The sequence below is a fragment of the Ciconia boyciana genome, chromosome 34 (genome assembly GCF_034638445.1).
Source record: "Ciconia boyciana chromosome 34, ASM3463844v1, whole genome shotgun sequence".
NCBI lineage: Eukaryota > Metazoa > Chordata > Aves > Ciconiiformes > Ciconiidae > Ciconia > Ciconia boyciana.
Window position 1 is genome coordinate 968,823 of NC_132967.1, and position 9,472 is coordinate 978,294.

The window sequence follows — 9,472 nt, forward strand, 5'->3', positions numbered from 1 at the left end:
GTTTTTGGGGAACCGGAGCGGTTTTGGGAGTGCTGGGGTCTGAGGGTTTGGAGCCGCCGCCCCCCCCCATGACGAGGCTGCACAAACGGGGTGAAATGAGTAAAAACGAAGCTTCGCTTTATTCCCGAGATGTGCCCCCTCCCCCGGGCTGTACAGACAGGGACGGGGAGGAGGACACAGGGGGGAACGGACCACGGGGGAGGGAGGACACGAGGGGGAGGGGGAGCACCCCAGGCTTTTTTTGGGGGGGGCTGGGGCGGCTGCCTGGGTCCCCCCCCGCCGCCCCGGGGGGGGGGGGTGGTGGTGGAAAACCCGAAATGAAAAAAAAAAAAAAGGTAAAAACCCGGAACCGGCCACTTTCACAGAGACAACGATGGGGGAGGGGCGGGGTCTCCCCGTCCTCTCGTGCGGGGGGCGGGGCCCTAGACGGTGGTGACGGACAGCAGCGGGTTGTAGACCCGCCCCCCGTCGGCCGCCCGCGTCCCGCGCGCCAGCATCTCCTGGATCGTCACCCAGTTGTCCAGGATGCGGCGACTGCGCTTGCGCAGGACGCGCCGCGTCGTCGTCCCGCCGCCGCCGCCGCCGAGCGGGGCCTGCACCGGCTCCGCGCCCCCGCCCGCCGCCGCCGCCGCCGCCTCGGCCCGTCCCTGCAGCAGCAGCTCGCGGCGGCGGCGCTGCTCGCGGGCCCGCGCCAGGTGCTGCTTGCGCTGCTCGCGGCTCCAGTAGCGGCCGGTCTTGAGCTCGCTGCGGGCGTCGTCGTCGGTGGTGGAGCCGCCCCGCTCCTCCAGGATCTTGATGGCCCGCGCCTTCAGCAGCCGGTCGCGGCCCGGCCGCTTGGCCCGCGGGCCCTTGGCCGCCGCCGGCAGGCCGCGCAGCAGCAGCGGCGAGCTGCGGCAGCTCTCCCCGGTGTTGTAGGCGCTGGTGCTGTCCCGCTCGGGCGCCTCGGAGATGTCGGCCAGGGGCGGCTCGGCCCCCGCCGCCTCCAGCCAGGCGCGCAGGCAGCGCTCCCGCAGCCGCTCCATCTTCTGCGCCCGCAGCAGGTGCCGGCACTTGAACTCCAGGTGCCGCAGCTCCTCCTCCAGCAGCGCCAGCTCGGCGCGCCCCGCCGCCGCCGCCCCCAGCCGCCCCCGCAGCTGCCGGTAGCGCCGCAGCTCGGCCTGGCTCAGCCCCGCCGCCGCCGCCCCCCCGGGGAGCCCCCCCGGCACCGGCACCGGCGCCGGGCCGGGCGCGAATCCCGATCCGGGCGGCGGCGCGGCTCCGGCGCCGGCTCTTCCCGAGGACGGCGACCCCGAGCCGCAGCCGGGCGCCGGGCCAGCTCTTCCTCCGGGCCCGAATCCGGATCCAGGGGCGGCCGATCCGGCTCCGGCTCTTCCGGCGGGCCCGCACCCAGCCGCGGGGCCGGGGGCGGAGCCGCCTCCGGGTCTTCCCGCCGACCCCGCTCCCGAGCCAGAGCTCGATCCGGAGCCGGGTCTTCCCCCGGGGCTCAGCCCGGCTCCCGCCCCTGCTCCGCCTCCGGGTCTTCCCCCGGCTCCGGCCCGCCCCCTGGGGCTGGCTCCGGCTCCGGCTCCGGCTCCGGGTCTTCCCCCGGCGGGGCGGGGGGCGCTGGGGGGCCCGCGGCGGGGCGGGGGGGGGCGCAGGGGCGGCCCCTCGCCCCCCTCGTCCCCCAGCAGGTCGTGCTCCGAGCTCTCCTCGTTGCGGGTGCTCTCGTCCGTGCGCCCCACCCCGCTGTCGGGCTCGGCGCCCCGCGGGCAGGGGGTGGCCGGGCTGGGGGGCTGCGGGGGGGCAGGGGGTGACCCACGCCCCCCGGGACCCCTAGAAGTTCCACCACCCTAACCCGGACCCCCGCCACTGCCCAACACCCGCCCCCAGCTACTCCCCGCCCCCAGCCCCCTAACCAGCCCCCCCCCCAGGACTCCCGTTTCTCCCCAGGACCTCCCACTGCCCCCCAACCCCTGTCTGCCCCACATACTGCCGTTAGCCCCCCAACGACGCCTATTTCCCCGATTGCCCCCAACACCCCTACTGCCCGCCCCAACACCCCTACTGCCCCCCCAATACTTCTAGTGCCCCCCAGAACCCACCATCTGCTCCCCATCCCCATCTGCCCTAGGCCCCCCTGCAGCCCCCCATGTGCCCCCAACACCCCTGCTGCCCACCCCAATCCCCCATCTGCCCCAGGGACCCCCGTTGCCCCCCTAAGAACTCTACCATCCCCCGGAATCCCTGTTGTCACCCTAAAACTCCTTCCTCCCCCTGGACCCCGCTGCCCCCCTAGAGCCCCTTAATCACCTCCCCAAACCCCCTATCTGCACCCTGAATCCTACTGCCCCTCTAAAAGCCCCTGTAGTCCCCATCTGCTCCAGGGACCCCCTATTGCTCCCTCTGACCCCCCCATCTACCCCGGCACCCCCTACTACCCCCCAAGACTCCTATTGCCCCCTGGAGCCCCCTAGACACCCCCACTAGCACCCAGAACCCCCTTGCACCCACAGAACCCCCACCTGCTCCCCAACCAACCCCAGGTATAAGACCCCATCTGCCCCACAGACCCCCCATTGCCCCCCAAAATACCTATTGCCCCCCTAGAATCCCCTGTTGCCCCCAAACCCCTGTATGTGCCCCAGAAACCCCTTATTGCCCCCCTGAGACCCGGACACCCCCTCAACCCCCCATCTGCTCCCCAGACACATATGGCCACCTCAAACCCCCATTCCCTCCCCAAAGCCCCCTGTCTGCCCTAGGGTCCGCCTGCTGCCCCCAAGATCTCCCATCTGCCCCCTAAAGCCCTTATTACCCTCCTACACCCCCTCTTGGCCCCAAAACCCCTTATTGCCCTATAGATACCCCTATGGCCCCCAGGACACCCTATCACCCCTGCCCCAAGGTGCCCACTTCCCCCAGCACCCTCCTAACCCCTCCTAGAACCGTATCAGCCCCAAATCCCTTACTGCCCCCCCAAGCCCCTGCTTACCCCCCCGGACCCCCTCTGCTCCACAGATCCATACTGTCCCCCTAAATTCCCTCATTTCTACCCTAAACACCCCCCTTTGACCTAGGGTCCCCTGAGATCCCCCTTCTGCCCCTCCTAAAGCCCCTAGTGCCCCCGACCCCCTACTGCCCAGGTGGACCTGCCTGACTCGACACCCCCCCAGAACCCCTATTCCACCTAAAAGACCCCTACTGCACCCCCAGCCCCTATCTGCCCCCAGAGACCCCCTACTGCCCACCCCAAGATGCCTGTTGCCCCCTAGAACCCTCTTTGCCCCCCAGGACCCCTATCTGCCCCCTAAGGCCCCTATTGCCCCCCTAGGATCCCCTAGACACCCAAACTGCCCCCCAGGACCCCACTATCTGCCCCCCAGGCACCCATTGCCCTTTAACACCCTGACGGACCCCCAGGACCCCCTGCTACTCCCCCTACAGGCCCCAGAACCGCCTCTTGCCCCCCCAGGATCCCTACTACCCCTAGACCCCTATTCCCTCCTCCAGACCCCCTATGGCCCCCCAGGACCCCTTATCTACCCCACGGTCTCCCTAAGTGTTCCTCAGGCCCCCTATTGCCCCCCAGACCCATTTTGCTCCCTGGACCCCCAGCCCCCGTACCTGCCCCGGGGGGTCCAGGGCCCCCGCTGCCGCAGCTCCCCGTCCTCATCGGAGCCGAAGTCGTCGAGGAAATCCTCGCGGTCGCTGTCCTTCCAGCGCTGTGGGGAGGGGGGTCAGGCACCCCAGACCCTCCGGGGACCCCCGCCACTCCCAGGGACTCCCCCCAGGGTCTCAAGCTGGGGACGAAGCTCCCCAGAAGCACCCCCAGGGACCCCTGTGCTCCCCCAGGATGTCCAACCCCTGCAGGGACCCTCTAGGACCGCCCCCCAGCCCCCTACAAACCCCCAGGACCCCCCCAACTCCTGCTGGGACCCTCTGAGACCCCCAAGGAGCCCACAGACCCTCTATAGCCCCTCCATTTCCCCTCCCCAGCCCCCTAATGCCTCCAAGAGGCCTCAAGGACCCCGAGGACCCCCCGGAGCTCCCCAAGGACATACCTGGCTCTCGGGGCGGGCGAGGAGGAGGGAGATGTTGGTTTGCTGCTCCCGGGTGAGGAAGGCCACGGCCTCCTCCCGGTCCTGCACCTCCACCCCGTTAATCTGGGGGGGGTCGAGGGGGGCAAAAGCAGGGGCCATCGACCCCCCCCAGGAGCCCCCCTCCCCGGCACCCCATGGGTGCAGGGTCTCCCCCCGACCTCCCAAAACCCACCTGGATGATGCGGTCGCCCTCACGGATGCGCCCGTCCTTGGCTGCGATGCTGTTGGGGTTCACCTGGGGGGGACGTGGGGGGTCAGCACCCTCGGTGCCCGCCAGATCCCCCTTTTACAGCCCCTCGGCTCTATCTGGAGCCCCCCAGGACACCCTTTTGGGCTCCCTGACCGCCGCAGGATCCCCCCCAGTCCCACTGGGGACCCCAATTACTCCATGAGGCCCCTCCCTCGGGAACCCTTCTCGGGCTCCTTCAGCTCCCCCAGCCCTGTGGGGGACCCACTCCCAGCAGCACCATTAACCAGGACCCCCCAAAGACCCCCCGGGCCCCCCCATACCTCCCCCACATAGATGCCGGCGTCCTCCTCCCCGTCGGTGCGGTAGCAAACGGTGAGCCCCAGCTTGTCGCGGTGACTGGCCTTGTACAGCTCTACCTCCTGCCGGGACCCCGCGTCAGTGGGACCCCGGCATCTGGGGGACCCCCTCAGGGAGCTGCCCCCTCCCCAAGTGCACCCAGGCCCCTCCCTCCCCCATCTCCTCACGAGACTCCACCCACCCCCACCCTCAATAAATTGGTTTTGTCTCATTTTGCATCGTCTCCGCGTGGTCCCAGGCGTCCCCGGCCCCCTCGGCAGATGCAGACTGCCCCACAGCCCCCACACAACCCAGACCCCCCACAACCCCCCCAAGAAGACCCAGGGGTCGGGGCACTCACCTCGTACTCCAGCTCCTCGGGGCGCTCGGGCTCCCCCAGATCCGTGGGGTCAAAATAGTCAGGGGGAGCGGGGGCTGGGGGAAAGGGGGGAGAATCGTCATGGGGGGCGGGGGGCACAGAGTGTCTCTAAGGGGTGGGGGTCTCCGGGGGGCCCCAAGGGGTCTGGCAGGGCACTAAGGGATCCTGGGGGAGGGGCTAAAAGGGCCTGGATAAGGTGGGGGAGTCTCCTGGGGGTCCCCAAGAGTCGTGGGGGGGTCGAGAAAGTCTTTGTGGGGTGGGGGGCTCCATGGGGATCCCCAAGGGCTCCTGGGGGATCATTAAGGAGTCCTGGGGGTCCGAGAGAGCCAGTGTAGGGCAGGGAGTGCTCCACGGGGGGCTGGGGGGCCTCACGGGGTGGGGGGGTGCCTCCACAGGAGTACCCAAGGGGTCTGGGGGGGTCCCGGGGAGGTCCAGGAGGGTCCCTATGGGGGGGATGCCCCGACAGGGGGGTCCCCAAAGGGTCTTGGGGGGAGCTGGGGGGGGTCTATAGGGCAGGAGGGTCTCCATGGAGGCCCCCCAGGGGGTCTGGGTCAGTCCTGGGGGTGCAGGAGGGTCCCTATGGGTGGTGATGCCCCCACAGAGGGGTCTTGGGGGGGTCCTGGGGGACCCGGAGGGTCTCTGTGGGGCACAGGGGCTCCACGGGTCCCCGAGGGGTCTGGGGTCCCTACCGGGGTCCCCCGGCGCCCGCACTCACGGCTCGGCCCCCCCGGGGCTGCCGGCCCCCCGCCCGGGGCCCAGGCGGCTCTCGAAGCTGATGTCCGTCTGGGTCCCGCTGTCCACCAGCCCGGCGGCCGGGGGGGGGCCCGGCCCCCCCCAGAGGGGCGGGGGGGCGGCAGCTCCGAGCGGGGGGGCCCCGCCGGCGGGGGGGCGGCCCCGGGGGCTGCGGCGCAGCACCTGCAGCACCAGCGGCTCCCTGGGCCCCCGCGGGCCCCCCCGGCTCGGCTCCGGCCCCGGGCCCCGCCGCGGCCCCTCCTTCCCGCTCACGTGGGGGAGCGGGGGTCAGGGAGCCCGGCCGCCCCCGGGCTGCGCCCACCCCCAAAGCCCGGGACCCCCCGCATTACCCTGCCCAGAGCCCCAGAATGCCGCTGCCCCCCCCATCCCGGCCCCCCATCGCTGCCCCCCATCGCTGCCCCCCGAGGCCCCGCCCCCTCCATCGCTGCCCCCCAAGGCCCCGCCCCCTCCATTGTCTGCTTCTCGCCCGGAAACCGTGGCAACGGTTGCCATGGAAACCGGCGGGGAGATGGGCGGGGGCAGGAGGAGGGACCCCAGGCCCCCGGGCGTGACAGGATCCCCACGGACCCCCCGGCCCTACAGACCCCGCCAGCCCCGCCCCCTGCCTCTATAGCCCTCGTTACCCATCCCCTATAGCCCCCACTGCCTGTACCCCCACCCTATAGCCCCCGTTACCTGTCCCCTATAGCCCCCGTTACCCGTCCCCTATAGCCCCTATAGCCCCCACTGCCTGTACCCCCACCCTATAGCCCCCGTTACCTGTCCCCTAAAGCCCCCATTACCCATCCCCTATAGCCCCCGCTACCTGTCCCCTATAGACCCCATTATCTGTCCCCACCCTATAGCCCCGTTACCTGTCCCTACACCCCTATAGATCCCCAATGCCTCTCACCACACCCCTATAGCCCACGTTACCCGACCCTACACCCCCTATAAGCCCATTATCTCTTCCTATACCCCTATAGCCCATTACCTGTCCCCACACCCCTATAGCCCCGTGATCCCTCCCCACACCCCTATACCCCTCGGTACCTGTCCCTACACCCCTATAGACCCCCACTCTATAGCCCCCGTTATCCATCCCCTATAGCCCCCGTTACCTGCCCCCACACCCTTATAGACCACCACTGCCTGTCACCACACCCCTATAGCCCCCCTTACCTGTCCCCAAGCCCCTATAGACCCCCACCGCCTCTGCCTGTACCCCCACCCTATAGCCCCTGTTACCCATCCCTACACCCCTATAGACCCCCAATGCCTCTCACCACACCCCTATAGCCCCCATTACCCGTCCCTACATCCCCTATAAGCCCGTTATCTGTTCCTATACCCCTATAGCTCATTACCTGTCCCCACACCCCTATAGCCCCGCGATCCCTCCCCACACCCCTATAGCCCCGCGGCCTCCCCACACACCCCTATAGCCCCGCGGCCCCTCCCCACACACCCCTATAGCCCCGCGGCCCCTCCCCACACACCCCTATAGCCCCGCGGCCCCTCCCCACACACCCCTATAGCCCCGCGATCCCTCCCCACACACCCCTATAGCCCCGCGGCCCCTCCCCACACACCCCTATAGCCCCGCGATCCCTCCCCACACACCCCTATGGCCCCGCGGCCCCCGCCCCTGTCCCCCCGCGCCGGTACCTGCAGCATCACCCGGTGCTGCTCCTCCGGCTTCTGCACCACGCACATGTTGCAGCCCATGGCGGGGCCCGGCCCGGCCCGGCCCGGCGCGACCCGCGACCCCCGGCCCCGACCCCCGGCCCCGCCCCGGCCCGAGCGGGGTCCCGGCCCCGCGGTCCCGGCCCCGGGCTCAGCCCCGGCCCCCGCGCTCCGGGGGGCGGCAGCGGCCCCCCCGGCCCCCCCCGGCCCCCATGGCGGCGGGGGGGTCCGGCGGGGCCGGCGGCGGCGGCGGCGGCGGCGCCGCCCGGTTCGGGCCGGTGCCGGTTCCGGTTCCGGTTCGGGCCGGTTCGGGCCGGTTCCGGCCGCGGCGCGCGGCGGCGGCGGGTGGCGGCTCGCGGCGATGGCGGAGGGAGGGGCCGGGCTGGCCACGCCCCCCGCGCGGCCACGCCCCCGACCCCCCCAGCCCCCCCCCATACTCCCCCCTGTATCCCCCAGCGCCCCGACCCTCTGTAGCCCCGTAGACCCCTATGGACTCTTTACAGACCCCTATGGCCCCCACCCCCAGGGTTTCCATAGAGCCCCTGTAGCCCCCTACAGCGCCCTGTAGCCGCCCAGACCCTCCATGGCCCCCAAAACCTCCACAGACCCCTATAGAACTGACACAGACCCGCTACAGTCCCCCCAGACCTCCTATGGAGCCTCATAGCCCCCTATAGACCCCCCCCAGACCCTCTGCAGACCCCCTATAGCCCCCTACCGAGCTCCATAGACACTCTATTAGCCCCCCTAAGTCTCCTATAGGGCTCTATAACTCCATGTAGACTCCCTAGAGCCCCCTATACGGCGCTGTAGATCCCCCTAGACCACCACATAGTCCCCCCACATCCTTATAGGTCCCTATGTACCCCCTATAGACCTGCTACAGACCCTATAGACTCTCTATAGAGCCTCATAGCCCCATGCGGGCCACCCACAGACCCCTTAATGACCCCCTCTACCCCCACAGGGTCCCTATAGACCCCACAGCCCCCAGTAAACTTCTTACAGTCTCTATACCACCACCAAAACCCTGCGCAGCCCCCCTATACTTGCTTATAGGTCCCTTATAGCCCCCATGGCCCTCCTGAACCCCTTACGAGCCTCTATAGCCCCCATAGGAATCCTTATACTCTTATGTGCTTCTGTAGACCCCCAGGCCTTGACCCCCTGCCCCATTATAGATCTCTTACTAGCCACTGTAGCCCGCCCCAAGCCTCTATAGGTCCCCTTCCAGCCCCCTATAGAACCTTCCAGCCCCCTATAGGCCCTTCCAGCAACCCATAGACCAGCAACCCCCCCGGCGCCGCCGGGATCTGTAGGCCCCCCGGCCCCTATAGACCAGCCCCACAGGTGCCGTCCCGGCAGGTTCCTCCTTTATTTCGCCTCGGGGGTTTCCCCGTTCCCGCGGTCGCGCGGGGGATGTACAGGATGTATAGGGGCGGGGGCGGGGCTCGGCGGCCCTGGGGGCGTTTGGGCCTTTCCCGCTCTTCTCGGGGGGCACCGCACACACGGGGGCTAACGCAGCTACGACACCAGCGCACGGGGGCCGGGGGGCCGGGGAGTCCCGGGGTCCCGGGAGGGGGCAGGGCCGGGGGCAGGGGGGTGGGGGCAGGCCCCCGCGGGGGGCCCGTTGGCTCGTGTGAGAGTTGCCAAGGCCGCGCCGTGAGATGCATTCAGAGACGGGGGGGGGCGTCGGGGCCCCAAAACCCGAGGAGGGGGCGGGGCCTGAAGGGTTACGGGGGAGGGGGGGCTGAAATTTGGGGGACAAAATCCCCACCCACCCACCCCCAATTTGGTCTAAAGAGAACCCAGGCGTCCGCCCCACCCCCGCCAGGGCTGGGGAGGGGGGGCCTTATATTTTGGCTAAGTCCAACGGGGGTCCCCTCCTCCCCCCCCCGTTGTGAGGCGCTTTTTGGGGTGCTCCCCCCGCCGTTGTGAGGCGCTTTTGGGGTGCCCCCCGCCGCCCCCATTGCACGGGGGGCGGGGGGGCACTGCGGGGTCCCCCCTTTGGCAGCGGAGGGGGGCGGGGGGGGGGCAGCGGGGTCCCCCCTCGGTCCGGGGAGGCTCTGG

The 9,472-nt window shown here is 70.0% G+C and overlaps 1 protein-coding gene across 1 annotated transcript; it reads right to left on the reverse strand.

The window, feature by feature from the left end:
* Window positions 1–279: 279 nt before the first annotated feature.
* PDZD4 (PDZ domain containing 4) lies at window positions 280–7,771 on the reverse strand. Its single transcript, XM_072848930.1, has 9 exons — window positions 7,385–7,771; window positions 6,838–6,868; window positions 4,967–5,040; window positions 4,590–4,688; window positions 4,252–4,314; window positions 4,041–4,142; window positions 3,571–3,701; window positions 2,082–2,106; window positions 280–1,829 (listed from the first exon to the last, which is right to left on the reverse strand). Exons 1-9 carry the CDS (start codon window positions 7,442–7,444, stop codon window positions 423–425), a joined length of 1,992 nt encoding a protein of 663 aa, XP_072705031.1. The 5' UTR covers window positions 7,445–7,771; the 3' UTR covers window positions 280–422.
* Window positions 7,772–9,472: the final 1,701 nt, after the last annotated feature.

Bases quoted from the DNA above. Each gene is read 5' to 3' on its own strand.
- PDZD4 (XM_072848930.1), bottom strand. From the start codon at position 7,444: ATGGGCTGCAACATGTGCGTGGTGCAGAAGCCGGAGGAGCAGCACCGG. The intron at 6,869-7,384 runs GTACCGGCGCGG...GTGTGGTGACAG, and splicing joins AGCACCGGGTGATGCTGCAG to GCAGTGGTGGTCTATAAGGG. The intron at 3,702-4,040 runs GTATGTCCTTGG...CCCTCCCCACAG, and splicing joins TCGCCCGCCCCGAGAGCCAG to CGCTGGAAGGACAGCGACCG.